Source organism: Rhincodon typus, chromosome 16, assembly GCF_021869965.1.
Source record: "Rhincodon typus isolate 14 chromosome 16, sRhiTyp1.1, whole genome shotgun sequence".
Taxonomy (NCBI): Eukaryota; Metazoa; Chordata; class Chondrichthyes; order Orectolobiformes; family Rhincodontidae; genus Rhincodon; species Rhincodon typus.
The window spans coordinates 21,813,686-21,836,897 of record NC_063347.1 but is presented as its reverse complement, the minus strand read 5'-3'; the positions used below and the strand labels follow the sequence as shown (position 1 = coordinate 21,836,897).

Sequence of the window (23,212 nt, the reverse complement as noted above, 5' to 3'; positions counted from 1 at the left end):
CAGCATCCGCAGTTCTTTTGGTTTTTATAAACATTTTGATGGGCTTTCAAGAGTGATCAGAGGATTTTTTTTATTATTCTAAATCTTGTAATGGATACTTAAACATTTATTTTTGTTAATCTCAACATGATCTCAAGTTCTGCCTATGGTGGATAATGAATTAATTAGCATACGGGATGTGATGGACAATGGAGTAGTTGGGAGATATTGGTTATCATGGATGGGGCTTTGGGAATTGGTGGGAGGTTTGGGTTATATGGGTGTATGAGGGATTAGGTCTACAGGGTCTAATAATGAAAAAAAATAACTTTGACAAAGTGCCATTCATCCAAAGTGGGCTTTTTAAACAGTCTGAGATAACAAGAGCTGGATGAACACGGCAGGCCAAGCAGCATCAGAGGAGCAGGAAAGCTGACTTTTCGGGCTTAGACCTTCTTCAGAAATGGGGGAGGGGAAGGGGGTTCTGAAATAAATAGGGAGAGAGGGGGAGGTGGATAGAAGATGGATAGAGGAGAAGATAGGTGGAGAGGAGACAGACAGGTCAAAGAGGCAGGGATGGAGCCAGTAAAGGTGAGTGTAGGTGGGGAGTTAGGGAGGGGATAGGTCAGTCCAGGGAGGACGGACAGGTCAAGGGGGCGGGGGCTTTTAAACAGTCTGTCTTGGTATTCAGCTGAACCTGCAGCCATGTCTGAACTATGTTCACTCCATCATGCACCTCACCCTTGCCTACCGCAGATTGAGTGAGTTTCTTCTGAGGCAGGTGCAGTGAACCAGAAAGTTTCCCAACTCCTGTTCCCTGATGAGGGAATGAGAATCTGGGCCCAGGTCTCTGCAGCTGATGCTTTGTTGCTTAAGTCTTTGATATTTTTTGAATAGTTTCAAAAAGAGATACTTAGTATTGGAGGGACAAAGAGATTAGCTGAAACTCATGGGTTTAGATATTTTTAAACATTGTTCGATAGGCCAAAGCCATGCTACAATCCTCTTGCTCATCTGCAGATATTCACCACCAATAAAACTCATTTCCATCAATGTTCCCGTCTTTTAAATTGCACAATGAGATTAATTACTGGATAAAATGGAGCATGTCAGAGACAGCAGAAGCTATGTGCAAGAGATTGTGCCCTCCCTGGGGCAGGTATGGAGGTAAAGGGTAAGGACCCTACAACCTTCCTGATTCCATTCCAATTCAGTCTGTGACAGAAAAAGGCCTCCCAACGTCACAGCCACTTGAGGTCTTTAGATGGGCAATGAATGCTCACCATAAGGGCCAAATTCCACTTCTACTGGTATTAACTCAGCAGCAGACAGGAAATCGCCATGTGAGGCAGACAACTAGTGAACATCTTTTTGTTTGGCTATAAATGGGCCCTGAGATGGATGGGGGACCTCTTGCCAGCCAACCGGCCAACGATGCTCCTCCCCACCCCACTCCTGAGAACCACTTTCTGTCATTGCTCACCTCTGATCTGGAACCCAGGCTTCAGAAGTGGGTGTAGTACCAGCTACAACCACTGCCTCCCTGGTGGTGCTCTCATTCAACTGAGATTCCAGCATCTGTTGATGGGCAGGACATCTGCCCTTGGGGTAAGGTATCCCTGCCACTTAGCTGTCAAGATGCTGAGTGGTGCAGGATGTGATGGGCCTTCCGAAAAAAAAACAATGGAGATTCTTACTGGCCTTTCACTCATTGGATTCCATCCTATTCCTCAAAGATAGGAAATTACAGGCTAATAGTTATCCACCAGTTTCAAATGGCCAATGGTCATCCACCGGTTCCAAATAGCACAACTGGTCAAAAAATACTATTCTTTTAGCTAACAAATTACAATCATTACATTTGAGACCCTTTAATGATTTAAAGCTGACATTAATGTCAAAAACTCAAACATACCCATACAGTAATTTATCAGTAGTTTTTGACTTTCCTTCCTAGCTATAAATACTATGACCTAGATGTTGTGATTAATAGCGAATCACTAATTGTTGACCTCTAAGAAAGCTGCACATGAAGATCTAGCGATCTTTGTGTATTGACCTTCCTTTTCCTGAAGTAATTTTGAATCTTGTACCAAGTCAACATAGAACATAGAACATAGAATAGTACAGCACAGTACAGGCCCTTCAGCCCACGATGTTGTGCCAACCTATTATCCTACTAAGATCAATCTACCCTGCATACCCTACATTTTATTATCCTCCGTGTGCCTATCCCAGAGTCATTTAAAAGTCTCTAAAGTATCTGACTCCACTACCACTGCCGGTAGCGTATTCCACACACCCACCACTCTCTGTGTGAAGAACCTACCTCTGACAACTCCCCTATACCTTCCTCCAATCACCTTAAAATTATGTCCCCTCGTAATAGTCATTTCCGCCCTGGGAAAAAGTCTCTGACTATCCACTCTATCTATGCCTCTCATCATCTTGTAAACCTCTATCAAGTCACCTCTCATCCTTCTTTGCTCCAAAGAAAAAAGCCCTAGCTCCCTCAACCTTTCCTCATAAGTATTCCAAGATATCCCAGCAGTTGTGACAGCATCAAACAAGGAATGCCAGCAATTGTAGCGAAGCTGAGGTGACAAGGTTCCTGCAGGAGAACAGTTACTGGGATTGCTGCATTGCAAACAGGTCATTCTGCAGCTGGCTTCATCCCAGCAGCAATGGCCTGAGGCCCTTATGTGGTCCTTAATTAACCCGGTAAGGACTTTCCTGTCCATATCTTAATTCCGATGGAGGTTGGAGGAGACTTCATTAGATATTAGGGTGGTGACATACCAGATCCCCACTGCCTTCATGCCTCTAGGTTTTCCACCTTGGGAGCTGATGATTCTATCCCTTGTCTGGTTAGTCATTTAATAATCATTTAATGGTCAGATACCATTCATGACTAGATATGGCGGGGCCACAAAACTTTGATCTGATCCTTTGGTTATCGGATCACAGTTTTGTTTCTGGCATTATGCTTCCACTCTAAGACATGCATATGGTTGTGTATTGTAGCTTCAGCAGGTTGATACCTCATTTTTAGGTATGTTTGTTTCTGCTCCTGGCATACACTTTGACCCTCTTTAATTAAACCAGAGTTACTCTCTAGACTGATGGTAAAGAAAAAGTAAGATATATATACTAGATCAAGACGTTGCGACTGTGGCAAATACAATTCTGCCGCTGCCAATGGCCCCACAATGTCTCACAATGCTGGGATATCTTGAAATACTGTTGACTTGGTACAAGATTCAAAATTACCTCACAATGCCTCACAGACGCTCAGCTTTTAGTTGCTAGATCTGTTTGAAATCTATCCCATTTAGCACAGTGTTGCTGCAACACAAATGATGGAATGTATCCTCAATTATGAGGATGGCATGCCATTTCTGCGAAGTCTATGTTGTGGTCACTGCCAAAAATTACTAGGGACAAATGCACTTGTGACATATAGATTGGTGACAATAAGGTCAAGCAGATTTCGCCTTGTGCAGGCTGTTTCATTACCTGCTGTAGGACTAATCTGGCAAATAAGTCATTTAGAAATGGGACTACCATTCAGGAAGATGTGTGACTTGGAAAGTTCAGGTGGCAGTGTTCCTATACATAAAGTCAGGAGTGTGATGGAATAATTCCTACTTGCCTTGATGAGCTCCAAGAAATTGGAAAACATCCAGGACAAAACAGACAATTTGATTGGCACCATATCCACAAATATTCACTCCCTACACCACCAATGCTCAGTGGCAACAGTGTTCACTTCAGCTCCTTAGAGAGCACTTTCTAAATCCACAATAACAACTACTGAGACGGTCAAGGGCAGCCGATACTTGGGAACATCACAACTTGCAAGTTGCCTTCCAAGCTATTCACTATCCTGACTCGGAAATCCTTCACTGTTCCTTCACTGATGCTGGGTCAAAACCTTCCAACTCACTCCCTAATGGCATTATTGGTGTGCCTATACTAAATTGGCTATAACAGTTCAAGAAGGCATCCCACCACCACCTTGTCCAGGGCAGTTAGAAATGGGCAATAAATGCTAACCCAACTAGCAACACCCATAGCTCCTAAGTGTGAAGAAAAAATTCTTCTGTTATGGTCCTCTTGGATGAGAGAGGGTGCTAGCCTGGAAGATCCTGTTAGAAGAGCCTTGGGAATTGCTCCAGTGCATTTTGTCAATAGCATACATTGCTGCCAATGTGTATCAATAGGGGAGGAAGTGATTGAGTGCTGATCAGATGGATTGCTTTGTTTTGGATGCTCTCAGGTTTTTTAAGTATTCATCCGTGCAATAGGGGCCATGTCCCATTTCACTTGGATCTTGTAAAAACAGGCTTAAGGGAATCAGGAGAGGAGTTCGTTGCTGCAGTATTTGCAGCCTCTGACTGTTATGTGCACCCACATAATTATACACCTGATTGGTCCAGTTATGTTTTTGGTCATTGGAAAGCAGCCAGCCAGAGAAATGGATAGTGCTTGATTCAGTGATGGTGAATGCCATTGAATGGCAATGGTGTTGGGGTGGGGGTCGGTGGGTGCTGATTAGATTTGTTTTATGTTGGAAGACGGTAATTATCTGGCACTTAATGTGACTCAATTGTTACTGCCACTTATCAGCACAAGATTGAATATTGTCCAGGTCTTACTCCATGCAGACACAGACTGTCTCAGTATCCAAGGAGTTGTTAATGGTACACATCAGCAAATATTTCTTTTCTGACCTCATGTTGGGTGGGATGGTTACTGATGAAGCAGGTGAAGTATGCTACCCTGAGGAACTGTCTCTTACGGTGCAGAGGTAGTACCCCTACCTCTGAGCCAGGAGACCTGGGTTCAAGTCCCAATTGCTCAAGAAGTTTGTAATAATGTCTCTGAACAGATTGATTAGAAGATATCTATCCTGAAGACCCCTTGCAGCGATGTCCTGTAGCTGAGATAATTGGCCTCTAAAACCAGAGCCACCTTCCTTTGTGTTAGGTATAAATCATCAAATGGAGACTTTTCACCTGATTCCCATTGACTTCAATGGGAAGGTGGTGGGTTGGGGGGGGTTGGGGGGGAGGTAAAGGGCTCAGCATGGAGAAGAGTGGAACCACTGACAGCAACTCTGGCTTTCCACATTTAACAGAGCACGTACTGTCTCTCAAATTTGCTGTCAGTCTCAGACAAGACAAAATCTGCTCTCATTTCATTATTGTTTGCAACACAGCAATTTAAAAGAAAATAAGGAAAACTAATAACATCAAGAGGTTGGATTTAAGAAGGCTCAAAAAGGATGAGAAAGTGGTGGAAAGACCAATTGGAGGAATTCCAAAGAGTGAATCTATGGGTGGTTGCAGACATAGTTGCTATGAAGAAACTGAAGAAGGACTATGCACTACATTCACAGTTACAGACAGTATTGTTTGTGACTTTGGTTATTGTCATTTCAATACTGTTAGAAGGATGAAAGCCTAATTGAAGACCTTCTAATAGAATAATAGATTCAGACATTATAGTAAGCAGAAAACAAGATGTTCAAGCATTTTGGAGAGAAAAGGAAAGAGAGTTTGGGAGAAGAGACACAAGAGATTGGAGTCTTAGTAATGTTGAGTTCGTGGTGGAAGAGAATGTTACAGAAATCAGAAGGGGTGAGTCCACGTGAAATAACTGCCCTGGGGCCAATAACCCATCGCCAAGTCACCCTTTATTTACATGTGCACAGTGCACTGGTTGTGGTCAGCCAGCTTGGAGTCAGTCCCTTGAACTGAGGAGATTCTGTCTCCCCTGTTTATATGTATTTTTTAACTTTTTTTACCCCCTACACTACTGCATAGTGCTTATATCCCCAGCACCTATGTTGCGTGTGTATGGGTGCAGGACACAGTGAAAAACACGAGTTGTGTAGATAATCCCCTGATTATATTGGTCAGCCAGGGTGTCCTGATTGGCCCAGGTTAACAATCCCAATCAAGGATCTCATAGGTAACAAGATCTACCTGGTTCCAATCACTATACCACGAACTAATTTAATCACAAGGATGAGATTTTAAATTCAAGGCATTGGTGGATTGAAAGACAATGTAACTCAACAACAGCATGGCTTGATGCAGAATAATCAGATGCAGATTGCTGAGCTTGGTTATGATGAAGTTTACATGTCATGTAGGATGTGGGATGAGCCAGAATACCCATTGGAATATTTGCAGTGATAAGGATACGAATTTGAGATTCTGCAGCAGATGGGCTGAGGTCATAACAGAGGTTGGTAATGTGTTATGTCTTTGTGATGGAGTGGATAAAGAATAGGAAACTCAGCTCCATAGAAGAAAATGCCTATATTGCAAATAGTTTAGTCTGAAATATTAAAGGGATGGCCTTTAGCCGGGCAGAAACAATGTTGTTCCTTTGTTCTTGGGGCCGCATGGTGGCATAGTGGTTAGCAGTGCTGCCTCACAGCGCCAGGGACCCGGGTTCGATTCCACCCTCGGGCGACTGTCTGTGTGGAGTTTGCACATTCTCCCCATGTCTGCATGGGTTTCCTCTGGGTGCTCCGGTTTCCTCCCACAGTCCAAAGATGTGCAGGTTAGGTGGATTGGCCATGGTAAATTGCCCATAGTGTTCAGGGAGGTGTAGATTAGGGGGATGGGTCTGGGTGGGTGCTCTGAGGTTCATTGTGGGCTTGTTGGGCTGAAGGGCCTGTTTCCACACTGTAGGGATTCTGTGATTCTTAGTGATGAGGCATGGCATTTGTGGTGGGGGCTGAAGACAATTATTATAAGTCTTCTCAATTTTAATTGGACAAGGCTACAGCTCATTTAAAACTGAACATTCACAAGCAGCCTTACAGCACAGCAGCAGTGAAGGGTTAGAGGGTAATTGAGAGAGATGGTGAAAGACAGACCTAGGTGTTATCAGTCTATATCAGGAATCTGATAGCATCGTTTCAAATAATGTCACCAAGGTTCAGTATGTAGATCAAAACGGGGACTGAACAATACAGGTCTCTGGGGACGATGGTGTGGAGCTAAGGTGAAGGCTGGAAACAAAAACAATTGTTGGAGAGTCTTTAGTTATGACTGTTTGTTTAGGCACAAATGGGGCCAAACAAGGTGAATTCTGTGGAACTGGCAAGAATCAAATCATATCATCTGTTGTGTTAAAGAAAACAAAGAAGTAAAAGAGACTGAGGAAGGAATATGCACCATAATCACAGCTACAGACAGTATTGTGACTTTTTGGTTATTGTCGTTTCAATACTGTTAGAAGGATGAAAACCCAATTGAAGACCTTCAAATAGAACAATGGGAGATACAGACATTATAGTAGGAAAGAAACAAGATGTTCCAGGATTTTGGAGAGAAAAGGAATGAGAGTTTGCAATGAAAGAAGAATGGAGATTAGATTTTTCTCAAGGACAGGATTTTGAAAGTTAGGAGTGTAACCACTGATGTTGAATTTCAAGGTCATGCAAACATCAACTAAGACAGACAGAAACTAACTAGATCTTCATGTCTTGTGATACGATCAGGACTCCTCGATTAATTAAAGTTTCTTCGCCATTTACAAACTATATCATTGTGTATATGTGTTTGTATCACGTACGTAGCTTACTTTGGGATATTGCCCTGCCATGATGGATCTCAGTCCGATCTCTGTCATTTTCCCTGTCAGCCTCCTCATGATTTCTATAGCACTGGTTCCTAGGAATTTGAAACACGACTAATGAAGGATTAGAATGTTTTGCATTTGTGAGGTTGCAGATGTGCAAATTAAATTACTGATTTGGAATTCAAAACAGTAAGATTGGTTTAGTTTAAATATTTTATATCAAATTTAGATGCAGCCTCAATTTGTAATTTTACTTTCATTTTGTAAACCAATAGTTTACACTTAGTAAAATAGAGAGGCTGTTAAGATGCAGCAGGACAGATTAAAATACTGAACGGAGAGAAACAGGGACTAAGTGTGTAGCAATAGGGTGAACTATGGAATAATATTCCTCTTTTTGCTTCTGCCTACATTGTATATGTGACTGAATTGTACATTGAGTTAATCTGCATGCAGCAGAAGCCTGAAAAGTATCTTTTCTTTCAGCAAGTAAAGAAATTACAAACAAAAAATAGACTTTTCCCAGCAGGGAATATGAATCTAACACTGATTTTTGTTTTGAATGCCAGTCAGTCCACAAAGCAATTTTACCAGCAAAATTAAACAGAAAGTGTCTTTGCTTTCATCTTAAAAATATTCTGCTATAAAGATTAAGATGCTAATATTATGTAATCATAGGACTGGCTTTCAGTTCTATCCCATTATACATTAACTATCATCCGGAGTATTCTATTGACAGCACAGAATAAGGGTTAAGCGCTAAGTAACAGCAGTAGAATATTAATTGTAGCAAAATGTATGATACACTAGATGCAGTGGGATTCCTAATACACCCAAGCTGTGCCTGTCAGGAACACTTACTGCAGTATCTTGTTGCAGTGTCTATTACAGACAGAATTCACCATATCAAAATCCTGATGGGATAGTTATCCAGCTGAGCAAAAGGATTAATGGCTTCTCTGATCTAATGAGGATTGGTTTCACAATTGACACTGCCACCACCCGCCCTGCACTTCCCCCAAATGCCAGCTTCTGCTGCCTCCGCCAAAATGCAGGACCAAGCAGCTGGCTGGCTTCATGCAGTGACAGGGTGACTGTTAGCCCTCCAGAGCTGGTGAGAAAGAAGACAGTGCATGTCTGGCAACCACAACTTGCTGGATGAATTCAAATTAGGCCCAATCATGAAAATAGCTTCAGCTATTAGTCTTATGTCGTGTCTAGTTTGGGTTAGAGTTAAAATGGATTCTCACGATATTAAAACAGGTGATTAAATTGTAGTTCATTCATTACTATTTGTTTCTTCACTTTAAAAAAAAAATGCTTTATTCAGATAACTGGATTAGTCAGTATAAATAGGACAACATGGAAAGGTAGCACTAAAAATTTCAAAATGATTAGTTTTTTTTTCTTTCGTTTGAGAAGGTGGTGGTGAAACATTATTAGATAATTCAAATTAAGCAACCTTGCACAGAGGAATGGATTTATTCTATATGACAAGGTGTTGCATTTGCATTTGTTATACATGAGCTAGACTTTGAAACTCGAAGTGGCAACTGTCAATTCCTGAAAAACAGTAAACATCTGGCGGGTACTTTGGACATCTTTTGACATGGCTGATTTCATTTTCAACAGGCCTTTAAGTGAGTGCGCAATACTCTGGCCCAAAACAGGTGGGAAGCTTTCCGCATCGAGTGCTATGGTTGTAAATCTCTGACCGTGATTATAATGGACAAATGGGTGCAGCATGCACCTTATCTCCAAGTGTCACATCTGTTGGGCATTAAGCAGCTTGACAGGGAGCTAGTTAGCTTTGGCATTTTTCAAAGGATCTGTGTGTGCCGAAGGATTTTTCATGCTCCTCCAGGCCCCAAAACAGTCTTGGAGAAACTCAGCAGCTCTGTTAGCATTTCTGCAGAAAGAAGCGGACCTAACGTTTCAAGTCCAATATCTTCAGAGCCCAGACTAAAAATCTGGAGTGCGGGCAGCCATTGTTAATTGTCAGCTTTGTGGAGCTGGGATTTCCCTCCAATTCTGCATCCCCAAATTTGGAATAAAAATCAAAGCCATTATGCTTTTGCATTGATTCAGTCTACTACTCTCCAAAAACAAAAGCTTAAGAATAAGATGTTACATTTTCAACACCTAATGAATGTTCATTAGTATTGCCAACTGTAGAAATTACTAGTTAATTTTTGATGAGCTTCGTTCGTTATAGATTTAGTGGATATAAGCAACTGCAGTTAAACACAGAGAGGAACTGAGTTAAAAGTGCAGAAGTATTTTTAAATGTTTTGGAATACCATTGGCATGACTGATTAATATGGCCATGTTCTTTCTCATGAAGAAAATCTTCGCCATTAGCAGTCAGACCTTTGAATTATGCAAGAATAAACTGAAAACTTTCCACCTGAATAAAATTAAAACAAGTAACAAAAACCACTTCATAGAAACCTTTCTTGTTACACAGCATTCAACTTTGTTGCAAAACATTTTAGTTATCCTACCTGTTTATTCATATATTATGTTATAACAATATTTTTTCTTATTTTGTTTTTAATAGTGATACGAGTATCAGTCACTAGTAAAAGTTTGGTTTCTTCTAACAACATGGAACCTGATACGATCCAGTATGCAGTAAAGCAAGAAAAGGTAAGCAAAGGTTAAAGTGTTTGGCTAACAGAATGGGCATTCAGATATAAATTGAAAATGAAAAACATTGAAAATGCACACCAAGTCAGGCAGTGGCTCATAGACAAAGACAGGTTAATGTTCCGACAAAGAATCTGATGCAAATTGTAACTCTGATTTTCTCTATGAAACGATGGTTGACCTTGCTATGAATTTCTAGCATTACCTTTTTGTTTTGTTTGGACTTTCGAGAATTATTGTCTTTCTTTTTTATCTTAGACCTTTACATTAGCTATAATCGTACACAATACCATATCATGGTGCTTCGAAATATAATTATAATCCAATTATAATTTCCATAATTTAGGGCATAATTATAACTTAAAACACCTGTACTAGTTCAAAACAATAATTTGCCAAAATTACCACAGCTCGATCTAAGTAGTCCTTTTAATGTTCTTTGATTTTTCCATTTTCAAAATAAATTTCTGCATTATCACTATGTAGAAAAGTTTACTAAAAATTTATTTTTCCATTGTATAAAGTCACAATAGCCCTACTGGACCATCAGACTGCTCTTTCAATAGAGAGAGAGATGACTAGCTTGTGGATTAACCTGAGGGTCACCACATCTCAAGCAAGGAGAGAGATTGCGAAAAAATGCCCTTCATGATAACCTCAGCCGGTGTGTGAATTGAACCCACACTATCAGCATCACAAACCAGCCATCCAGGCAAATAAGCTAACCAACCTACAAGTGCCACAGTGGTAATGTCACTGGATGAGTAATCCAAAGCCATAAGCCAATGATTTGGGAATTGGGTCCAATTTCCACAATAGCAAATGGTGAAATTTGAATTTAATGAAATCTGGAGTGGAGAGCTGGCCTAATGGCAATTGTGTAACAACTATTGATTGTCATTAAAACCCATCTGGTTCAGTATTGTTTTAGGGAAGGAAATCTGGCATGCATGTGACTCCAGACTCTCAGCAATGTTCATGACTCTTAACTACCCTCTGTCTAATTAGAGATGGGCAATAAATGCTGCCAGCAATGCCTGTATCCCACAAATGAATTAAAAAAGCCTTGATTTTTAATAAAGCTTATTTGTCACAAGATCAGCAATATATTTAGTTAATTAGATAAGTCTTATAAATTGATGTTGAATAATATTAAGCATAATTATATTTGAGTAATTTACTGCAAAGATCATTCTAATGCATGAACTGACTGCTTTGCGCATACATATCTTCTTAGGAACCCTAACAATGTAAACAACTCCACAATGAATTCATATTTTCATCAATTACTCATATAGGAAACTGCAGGTATTAATTAGAAATCTGTAGCTTTTCTCATCAAGATTTAGTATAATTTCAAAGTTCTGTCTTCAACAGAAGAAAGTTTTAGGCTGTTTAAGTGAAATATTTGATTATGATAAAGCAGTCTAAAAGTGTATTTTTTTTCTAAGAAGCATTAATGTTCAAACCTTCACCAGATTTACGAAGGATTTGAAAAGACGAAAATGGTGGAATATGTCTACACAGCTTCTAGCTCTGCTGCATGTGGTGTAGAGCTCAAAAACAATATTCAGTACCTCATAACAGGTAAGATAAGTACTTAGTGGGATTAGTTTCATTGTTTGAATGCCTTTGTTTATATTACATTTAAAACAGGCAAATTTCCTGTGATAAAAGCAAAATTCTGTATTTGTTGATGATTTGAAATAAAAATGAAAAGTGCTGGAGAAACTGAGTAGCTCTGGCAGCATCTTTAGAGACAGAAAAGCAGAGTTTCTTTGGAACTGAGGAATAAAAGTCACGTTGGACCTGTAACATTAATGCTGTTTCTCTTTCCATGGATTCTGCAAGATCTGCTGAGCTTTTCTAATTTTTCTGCTCTTAATTCAGATCTCCTATGATGTAACTAAAGTGAATGATTTATCTGGACGGCGGATGAGATGGAGGAGAGTGGAGAGGACTGAAAAGTTGAAGAATCATACCAGATTCGAAAAGTTAACACTGAGTTTCTCTCTCCATAGCTGCTGCCAGATCTGCTGAGTTTCTCTAGCATTTTCTGCGTTTGTTTCAGATTTCCAGTATTTGCAGTGTTTTGGCTTTTTATGAACTAGACTTTAGTTCTGAAAGCGCAACAACATTGTATTCCCAAGTTTGCACGTCTAATGTAGCTCCAAGAGAAGCTGATTGCAATTTTTGCTCATACATGTATTAAGTAACAATATATGGACACTTTTTTTTTTCCTGCTTTAGGCCAACTTGATATTCAGGGAAAAGTTCATATTGGGATTTGTAATTTGATTGTCCCATGGGATGATCTAACTTCATTGCAAAAACGGAATCTGAAATGGAACAAATATGAAACAGGCTGCTCCTGTCAAGTAAGTCAAATTTCTGGGATATTTTTCCACCTCCTTTCTTCTGTATTTTCCCCCAACACCTCTTGCTATATGGCACTAATTGTTGCAATGGAACAGTGGAACTAATAACACTTCAGTAGAGTGCGGCACTCCTTCATGTGAACAGAAACTGTGAATGATGACAAGTACTACAGAGGTTAATACAAGGTAAGTAATCCTGTCCTCACTTGAAATGTGTGCTTTCAACCAGGATTACTATTAGCAATCAGGGACAGAAACCCTGGCTGGTTTGTTCCCTCCCTGGTAAATGCCAATCACTGTTCTCAACACCGTAGCCCTCTAGTGCTTCAAGTGATCATCTGAAACTTTTGTTAAATGCTGTAATGGTTCCTGCCTCTACCTTTCAGGCAGTGAGCTCCAGATACCCACCACCCTCTTGGTGAAAAAGAAATCCTTCTTAAATACCCACTAAGCCTCCTGCCTCTTACCTTAAATCTCTGTCCCTGAGTAATTGGTCCCTTTAGTAAGGTGAAATGTTTATTCCTATTGACCCTATCTCTGCCTCCCATAGTCTTGTAGACCTAAAACAGGTGGCCTCAGCCTTCTCTGCTCCAAGAAAAACAAGACTAGCGTATGAAGTCTTGTTTCACAACTTAAAGGCTCCAGCCCAGGCAATGCCCTGGTGAATCTTCTCTACACTCTGTTCCGAGTAATCACATCCTTCTCATAGTGTGACAACCTGAAGTGCAACAGTCCTCCAGCTGTGGCCTAACTAATGTCCTCTACAATTTCATCATAACCTCCCAATTCTTGTATTCCTTGGACTAGTGCAATTTTTGTGCGATGTCAGCTATCTCTGTAATAGCCTTTGTGCTCTTATCAGCATGTTAGAATTTACGATTCTGATCAACTTTTAGCCTTTGTATTGAAATTGTTGATATAAATTAGTTTAATGCATCAGACCCCTAGGCCTGTGTAATAGCAACTGGTTCCTGAATTCTTTATTAGCTGATATACTGGAGATAATTACCAAAATAATTCATAAACCCAAAGTGAACAGAATTTCAGACTCTCCAGAGTTAAATCGGAATTAACTCAACCTTACTCTGTAAGATCCACAAGTATTACATGTCTATATTATCTATAATCTGAATTGATGTTTGTAAAACACTTACACAACAGCATTTTTACATTCCTGTTCATCAGATTGTCAGCTGCCACAGCCTACCATGCCCTTCTCCAGCAAAAAACCAGTGCATTTGGACTGACCTGGCAACCGAGAAGACCCCAGCTGGATCTCAGGCAAAGTACAGTGTCTGCATGAAGCAAGATGATGGTTTCTGTCACTGGTATGGAGAAGGATCAGCCAGTGCAAATGAGAATATCTATTACAGTGAACCCTGAAATCTCCCTTCACCCCATAAAAGTTGTGTTTCTCCATCAGCTGCAGGTGGTGCAGCAGTATCAAAGATCTCTATGTTCTTCTGTTTATACAAACATTTTGTCGGTTTACTGCATTCTTGTTTGCTATGTGAAGCATAGCACTTCCTTCATTCACTCTTACCCTAATGAATGAAAAAATTATGGCCCTTCATTAGATTCTACTGCAATGATAGGTTTTATCACATGAGGCAAACTGAAACATAAACACCACCACACTTCTTGTGAAAAGTATATTAGCTCTGTATTTGACTGGTGAATTATCAAAACCTTTCTGAGTGGAACTAGAAAGAAAACGTACCTTGGTAATTAGGAATGATGCTGGATTAATTATCTTTTTTGAGACTTTTGGAAATCAAGGTTAAAAATCCAATGTGCAACAGTGTAATTTTTGCGCCAATGGTGATGAGATTACAATAAAAATTTGTTTTCTTTTAAGGCTGTGCTACATACGAAAATATATTAACATGTGGTTGACAGCACAAAGAACACATCAGCTGCCTTTATGCGTGATAGATCAGGACAAATGAACATGATGAGTGGTAACAATCAAAAAAGGCTGTTTCTTCCTCCCTTTGTTCCATGAAATGTTCCTTTTTTTGAAAAAAAAACATCCTTTTGAGGGACAGAGTCCTACTAAAAGGTAATTATGTTTGTTTTCAAAAGTTTAGTACCAAATAAAATGAATTAACACATGACCTTATTAACAATCTTTGCCCCATTGCCCATGGTGAACTATAATCTGCGCTGGCGCTACAAAGGATAAAGTGGGGCTACAGCCAAATGTCATACACATGAGCACAATGCATGCATGCCAGATCTTAAGTTATCTCAGATATATGTTGTGTAAAAAAAATGTTCAGTGTTTTATCATTCACATACTGTAGCAAGACCAGTAACTTCATGCATTAGTTGCTCCATCAAAAAACTGGTTCTAACCACTTTTTAAGAAGATAATATTTAGAAACTATGTATACCTGAAAAATTCTGGGAACAATTACAAGGATAGAACATCAAAATTATTGGGAACCATGAGGATGAGCCTTCATGCTTGGATACTAGAATGTAAACACCATAAATTTCTCATTGAGAATTTTTGATTGCTCTAACTTTCTAGGTGCAAAAGGGAACAGGGAAAATTGTTTTTTAATTAGAATATTCAATATAATTATTTGACTAATAATTGTTTCAATGTTTCTTCAAATTCAGTAAAAAAAGCACAAAGCTGAAATTGGCAATATATTCAAATTTAAGATCAATTCCTTTGCAGTTCCTCCTTTATTTTCACTCAAAGCACACAAATTTGATAATGTACTCATTTGCAAATAAACTGCTTTAAAACATAGATACAAAAATGATTCTCATATTTGATATTTGATATTCTCATATTTGTGCATTGTAAGAATTATACCATCTTGTCAAGTATCTAACAAAAAGCTTTCGTATTCATTTTAATAAATGTGATGTGAGATTTCTGTAATATTTCTGAGACTTCAGTCATGCTTTAATTTGGAAGTATCTAAGGGTGTCTGTCTGTGTGTGTGTGTGTGTGTGTGTGTGTATCTTGTGTTTTGTGTGTGTGTGTGTGTGTGTGTGTGTATTTGTGTGGAAACTCATTACCAAACATTAACTGTAAATTCACGTAAGCCTGGTAAGAATCACTCCACTTCCTTAAGCTCACTAAACATAAGCACAAGTTGTTAAGCTAAGGCTTGGAGCTCCTGAATCCATCCATAGGTAATTCTAGGATTTAACTAGCTATAACTATCCATCCTACCAGTGGAGAGACTTGGAAGTTTTCCTGTTTGTCCAGCTGATCCCATCCCATTCAATAGGGCTCAATCAAGCAACACTTCTAGCTACTCCATATTTTCTACAGTTTTGAAGAATGAGACATGAACTCATTTAAACCTGCAAAATACTTAAAGGGATAGACAGGGTAGATGTAGGCATGATATTACCCCTTGTTGGGGAGTCTGGAACCAAAGGCACGACTCAAAAATAAGAGGGATGTAATTTAGGACTGAGATGAGGATAATTCTTTTAGTGTAGTGGATCTTGGAATTCTTTACCCCAGATGGCTCTGGAAGTCCAGACTTTGAATATACTTAAAGTAGGGGTTGATAAATAATGATTATTAATGGTGTAAAGGGTTATGGGGGATAGTGGGCAGAAAAGGATTGAAGTGCTTGATCAACCATGATTATATTAAACTGTGGAACAAGCTCAATGGGCTGATTGGCCTATTCTATTTCTATGTTCCTATGTTCAATCATTAATAAGATTCTGATATTGTGGCTGGCCTGGCTTTGGTTCAGGTTACCAGGTTTTCATTACCAAGTTGTTTTTCACAAAGTTTATCCACTGCCCTGAATAGTCAGTAGTTGGTTCTTACATAATGGCAAGTGTTGGTGCTCAGCTTTTACAAGGCTTAGTGGCCCAGCAAGCAGCACAATTTAGCACAGAATGTGTAATAATGATTTTTCATTTGCAGAACTCCATCCGGCTCCTGTTATTCCAAATCTCAGCATTTCTTCATGAGACATATGATAGGCTTCTGCCTTCAATATGATAAAACAGCATATACCAGACAGCTTGTGGTGTGACATGCATGTCACCTTCATGTTATAAAAGCACAAGGCAGGTAACTCTAACTTATGATTTTGTGTGCTCATTAATGAAATCTAATGTGCCAATATCCAAAAGTGTAGTACAAACATGTGTACACCATAAACATAGCAAATTGAAGTACAGAATGAGTTATTTCATTTATCAAAGTATCAAAAAGACAATTCTTCATAAATTTACAGCAATGGGACATTTAGATGGCATAATTATAAAAATTCAATTGTGTGCACAACTCATATTGCCTTGAATATGTCTTGAATTGATTTGTAGGAATTTTAATGAGATAACAAGGCTGTTGAAGGCCACATTTGAAGTCCTACATTTCAATTATGAAAGAACAAAATGAAATAGCCTTACCAAATGTAAGATATAATTTCTGAGGAGTCCGTCCTATCCCTTACTAATCCTTCATGTTGTGGTAATCATTAGTTGTTATAAAACAGCTTTTTGAACCCTCTACATTTGCTGCACCTGAATACTGAAGTCAGTGTATTTTTAGTTTCAGAATCTTATCATAGTCTTTCCCACATAACAAAGAAGAACAGACCAGACTGACACTTACCATTTCCTTATGATTTGGATAAAAGACCTGTTCAATCAGTGGAAACTTCTCTGGGCCCATGCTTTTGTAGATGCTTACCAACTGAGCAAACTGAAACAGAACAAAGCCATCTCATTGTCAGTAAAGTCAATAGCACTTTTGTAGATTTTGCCTCTGCCATTTTATGTTTTTATTTCTAAGAAGATCGCAGAAGATGCAAAACATTTTAGAGAATAAACAGCTCTGACAATTTGTAGTTGTTGTATTCGAGAAGTACTGGTTCAAATACTAAGCTTCTCCAGTTCCATTTGTCTTTTCAGATTTTGTTTTATATCAAATAATGACAGTCATAAATCAAAATCACATTTTTCCAGAACATTAAACCATTTTTATTTTATCTAGTTTTTCATTTGCTAAACATTGCCCTTTAACAAAGAAAGAGAGATTTCTCATTCAAGACCTCTCAATATTTTTGGCCACGAAGGCCAAATCCTCCCAGGTACTGAAGACATGTGCGTTGGTGAGAAAATTGGGAAAATTGCATGAGATGGACAGTGAGGAGCTTCTTGACATTGAGATCACAAAGTCCCATTTTCCAACAAAGTATTGAATGGTGATTCAAGATTTTCATTAGTGAGCTGTGAGAGGCCTGTTGTTATGTATCAACATTCTGGATGGAAATGAGATGGTGACAAATTCAGACATGAATGGCAGGACTGTAATTGCTGACCCCAACTTGGCAATGGCTCCTATGGCCCTCCATCATGAGCAGTGCTTAGCAACATTTTAGGGTATACTCAATGGGCAGTGACCATCCACATACCATCGTTCATGGTGGTTGGCATCAGACACATACCAACCTTACTGCTTCATCATGGCACTATCTGATCCTACAATGAGGTCCTGCACTCCAATGCTGCTATCATCGGTACCTATCATTGTAATATTGCTGCAAGGACACTTTGCACACAGCGGCAAGTATCCATCTCATGGATTCGACCAGGGTGCATCTCGGGGATCCTTACTCATTCTCTTAGAGCTTACTCCTTTTGCGCTTACTTCGATGTCCAGAGTGTCACTGCCGTTCTATGCTCTGCTATGCCTCACCCTGCCTTTCTGTGCTATGCTACATTAGCTATGACTTAAAAACTCTCAGTACATCTGTCTTGCCCTGCCTATTCGCGCAGACACAAAGCCAGGCAGCTTGTTGTGGTTGTCAGCGGTCAGTAGTCAAGGGGATGGAGATGATGCTGTACTACACTGTTCTACATAATGTTACACCATATGTTAGCAGCTTTCACAGCAAAAACACTGTTTATTCTACAATCAAAAGGCCACGTCTGAAAATCTACAAAGCGTAGACTTCAGTCAATTCAAGGGAGGCACATTTGAATGTTGAATGTTTGGCACCCCATCACTTATCTTGACTTTTTCTGCCCTCTTGTGGCCTATTTCTCCTGGAATGAGACAATAGGATGGTTTGAGTGAGATGAAAGTGGCTGGCACAGCTGTTAGAGCTGGTGCAGGTAGGGGAAGAAGTGAGACGTACCTGAGTGAGTAAGCAGGCAGCACAGAAGTCATGTAGGTTTAGTTGTTTGGGTGGATTGGGTGGGTGAGAGTAAGTGAACAAAGATTTTGCATGTGTCAGTGAGAGTGGTAGACCATGAGCCTTAGTGGGATGTGTGTACAGAACAGTCAGAGAGTCATAGAGTTGTGCAGCACGGAAACAGACCCCTCAGCCCACTTATCCATGCATACCAGGTTTCCCAAACTAAAATAGTCCCATTTGCCTACATTTGGTCATATCCCTCTAAACCTTTCATATTCATGTACCTGTTGAAATGCCTTTTAAATGTTGTAACTGGACCTGCATTCGTCACTTCCTCTGGCAGTTCATTCCACATACGAACTACCTGCTACATGTGAAAAAGTTGCCCATCAGGTCCCTTTAAAATTTTTCACCTCTCACCTTAAAATTATGCCCTCTAGTTTTGAACTCCCAAACCCTACAGAAAGGGCCCTTGCTATTCACCTTACCTAGTGAAGTTGCAGATAGAAGATGGTGGCACTTAGCCAGGCAGACTGCAGAAGATCATTGACCTTGTGGAATTGCTGGGCAATTCTCCAGACCATGAAAACAGTACTGACCAATGTGGCAACATCTGACTAGGCTGGCATCGTCTGGTGGCACTATCTCCTTTATCAGTCTTGAGAGAAGAGGACAGCCCTCTGCTACACCAACAGCCAGTGGCTCAGTGGTTAGCACTGCTGCCTCACAGCGCCAGTGACCCAGGTTCAAATTCACCCTCGGGTGACTGTCTGTGTGGAGTTTGCTCATTCTCCCCGTGTTTGCGTGAGTTCCTCCGGGTGCTCCGGTTTCCTCCCACAGTCCAAAGATGTGCAGGCTAGGTGGATTGGCCATGCTAAATTACCTGTAATGTTGAGGGATGTGTAGATTAGGTGGGTAACAGGGTGTGGGTCTGGATGGGATGCTCTGAGGGTTGGTGTGGACTTGTTGGGCCGAAGGGCCTGTTTCCACACTGTAGGGATTCTATGATTCTATGACAACTGGATCCCTGTTGGCAAAGAAGGGTGCCAATTTCCCTTTTTCAGGCACATCTGGGGCATTTCACTAAACTATGCAGTGCAAATTTAGTGTGCATAAACAAATATGTTTGAGATTGACAGCGCTCAACTGGGCTTTAAAGATGGCATCAGGAATCCTGAGAGATCCCAGCAGTGGTATGTCATTCCATCTGAGAGAGCGAGCGGCAGAACATAATGAGTGGGGTGCAATGGGGCATGGTGAATGGGTAATGAGGAGAGTTTGAAAAGTCTGTTGTGAGACATTGGATCAAATGCCTTTTGAAAGTCCTTGTATATCACATCACCAGTATTTCCTTCTTCAACCCTTTTTGTTACCATTATAAAAACTCCAGGACGTTAGTTAAATGTGATTTCCACTTTAGTAATCCACGCGGGCTCTCCCTAATCAACCCACCTTTTTTAGTTTGGTTACCAATTCTATCCCAAATAATTGTTTCTAGAAGCTTACCTACCACAGATGTTAAACTGACTAGTCTTTAATTAGTGCACTTATCCTTATAACTTTCCTTGAACAAATGTTTCACATTTGCAATTCTCAAGTCCTTTAGCACTTTCCTGAGTCTGAGGAAGATTGAAATATTATGGCCCATGATCCTGCAATTTCCATTCTCACTTCCTTCATGAACGAGACTGCCTGAATATGGAAGGCCAGGGACTGGGAGGAGATGGGGCAGCTTTAAATGCAATTTAAGATACAAATGTATAATGTTAAAAATGGGGGAAAAAGTCTTCAGATACTTATATACGTACAAAGGTCCCTCAGTGCTGATGTTGAGGACTTACCCTTCACAGGTCCCTTCACAGCTCTTTGATACTTATTTCAGTTTGGCTAGTGGTGAGAACTGGGAACGTTACAGGCATGAACAGAACTGAGCCAATGTGACAGTGAACGGAGGTAGGTCTTCAACATCTACTGACTTCAACATCCATTTGCCTTTGTTTCTACCTCACTCCTGTTCAGGCGGTATTGGCCCCAATTTCACTGGGACTCTGACTGCCTGAGGAGTAAGTTTCACATGTGTGTACACTCCTGCAGATCTCAGGATTGCAACTTCAGGAAATGGTCCAGTTCACATTGCCCAATTCTATCATGAAAATCCAAGTTATGATGGTCCTTGGAATTTTGATATTTACCCTTAAAGTCATTTAGATGAATTATTAAGAAGGAAGTGAATTAGTTCTCCCATTACTTTGAACTTACCACCCATGGCTTGTCACAGAAGTTGTAGATGGATTCTAATGAGTTCACACTTGGAAGGCCTCCATACTGAAATCCTATAATAATATTCCGGAAATCTTCATTTTCTGCCATGCTGTAGGGATGTTGCCTCACAATGATAAAGTCAGGTTTGAATGATCTGTTGATAAAATCATAAAATAAATCTATGTCAAAGCAGTTTGACAATAAACAATGCATTGTCCTTCTAAGTTGTTAAAGTAGATTCCCCTGCCTTATCTCAGTTTGGTTTTGGTTTCAACCAAGTTGTTTGTTAGCAATGAGCAGAAATCAGATGATTTGTCTCAGCAATAAATGGAAATTCTATTAAAAGTCTTATTAGATATGCACCAAAAATCTTCACTCAATCCTTCCCCTTTTGCTCTCATGTGTGTCCGATTTCCACAATATCTTACAAGCTGATCAAGAAGGAAGTCAGATTGCAGAGAAAACTTACTGGCTGGACATCCCTTGTATTTGAATTTGAATTCTCATAATTGAGGATCTTATGGAGTTTAATGGGCTCAAATACAATCTATGTCTGCTATTATATTCTACCAAGAAAAAGCATCTTGATCCAATTCAGCAACGATTTTGTGTTGTAGTTTTCCTGGGTTTATTGAATTCAATTGTGCAGCACTATATTTTGTGCTATATTTATCATTGGCAGAGGCTTTCCATTTCTAGACAAAGTCTGAAAGTGAGAGAGTTTCCAAGAGGGGAAGACTGTGGTTTTCTAAAGGGAGAAAGACTGCTGGAGCAATTGGCAATGAGGCAGCTGACTACCAGATTTAGGACCCCGCAGTTGGAAGTTATACTGGCTTGATGCTGCTGCCCAATCAGAGGCTGCGGAGAATCTCTCCAAACCCCATCTCTAAATGGAGAATCACTACTGGGAATGTCAAGTGCTTTCTGGGGAATTTCTGGCATTTAAAGTTGAGGGAAGATTGGGATAAGGGTGACAGAAATGAGGGTAGCGAGTTGGATCTCAGGGGGCATCCCACTGCCCTAGTTCCAGTCTCTTGGTTATGTACAAATTAATATTGAGCTGATGCCTGTAGCAACGCAGCTGCTTGAAGAATTAATTAATTTTTATATTGTTTATTGCTACATCACCAAGAATGGTACTTTCATTACTTTGAAACTAAAGTATTGTTGCTGTCTGCTCAACATGAAAGTTGCAGTTTATTGTGATTTGTGGCCACATGGGTTTTCCAGTTGTTACTGCAGTATATGAACATTAAATGAAAAGCTGTTACTGCACCAGCACAGACTCTGCCTGTCTATATTTGCTCTATTTCATTAGTGCTGTCTGTTTCTGTGATCACTTTGTTACCCTTAGAAAAACAGACTCTGTTCCATGATGGGCTCTTGTCATCCTCAGTGTGAACTCCATCTATATGGATCACTGAAAACGTTACATGGTGGCCAAAAAAACAATCTTATCCACCATGACCTACTTGAGCGAGTTGGCAATTGAGGAATGTTAACTTTTCTTGTGCTAGATTGAGGGTGTTTTTACAGTCCTCTGTTATTCTAAGGCAACAAAAGTGAGTTTTTAATCAATATTGCTGAAGTATTCTCAATAAAAGAAAATGACAAGTCAGTACAAGCATTGAACAGGAAGATCAAAGCCGTAATCAATCTATAGAATGCAGTTGTAGGGTATTCCAAAATACAAGTTATGTCAAGTCAAATTAAACATGATGCACGTCAATATTGCGAGACTTATTTTTCCAGCGAATGTTTAATTTGATTAATGGTGAAGCTGAAAAAATGGATTTGAAATGCTAACACATCACAAGTAGGCTGTTGGAGCTGAAGAATACTGATTGACTGCATGGGTGATAGAACAGGAATATTCTTGCATCGTTCAACCTGACAGGTATGAAATGAGAAATACTACAGGGAGATAGAAAAGGTCAACAGCATTTTTACCATGACAAAATTACCAGCATTCAACAGTGATCCATTGTGAGCATGACAAGTGCAGAATCCACAATTTCAAAAAAGAAAGCACAAATGCAGGACTTTAGGAGGAAACCCACAGGGAGAATGTGCAAACTCCACAGACAATCGCCTGAAGGTGGAATCAAACCTGCTGAGCCACCATGCCTCCTATCTAAGACAACAAAGTGCAGGGCTGGATGAACACAGCAGGCCAAGCAGCATCATAGGAGCAGAGATGATGCT

The 23,212-nt window shown here is 39.9% G+C and overlaps 2 protein-coding genes across 2 annotated transcripts in view; one reads left to right on the top strand and one right to left on the bottom strand.

The window, feature by feature from the left end:
* Positions 1-15,507, top strand: part of timp4.2 (TIMP metallopeptidase inhibitor 4, tandem duplicate 2) — a 32,263-nt gene extending 16,756 nt beyond the window's left edge. Inside the window, exons 2-5 of the mRNA XM_020510931.2 lie at positions 10,142-10,230; positions 11,709-11,817; positions 12,481-12,608; positions 13,794-15,507. Of these exons, the coding sequence (XP_020366520.2) occupies positions 10,142-10,230; positions 11,709-11,817; positions 12,481-12,608; positions 13,794-13,991 (524 nt within the window). The 3' untranslated portion in view covers positions 13,992-15,507. The remainder of the gene's footprint in view (positions 1-10,141; positions 10,231-11,708; positions 11,818-12,480; positions 12,609-13,793) is intronic.
* Positions 1-23,212, bottom strand: part of syn2b (synapsin IIb) — a 342,671-nt gene that overhangs the window by 117,985 nt on the left and 201,474 nt on the right. Inside the window, exons 4-5 of the mRNA XM_048606715.1 lie at positions 21,005-21,161; positions 17,218-17,307 (exon numbers count right to left, since the gene is read on the bottom strand). Of these exons, the coding sequence (XP_048462672.1) occupies positions 17,218-17,307; positions 21,005-21,161 (247 nt within the window). The remainder of the gene's footprint in view (positions 1-17,217; positions 17,308-21,004; positions 21,162-23,212) is intronic.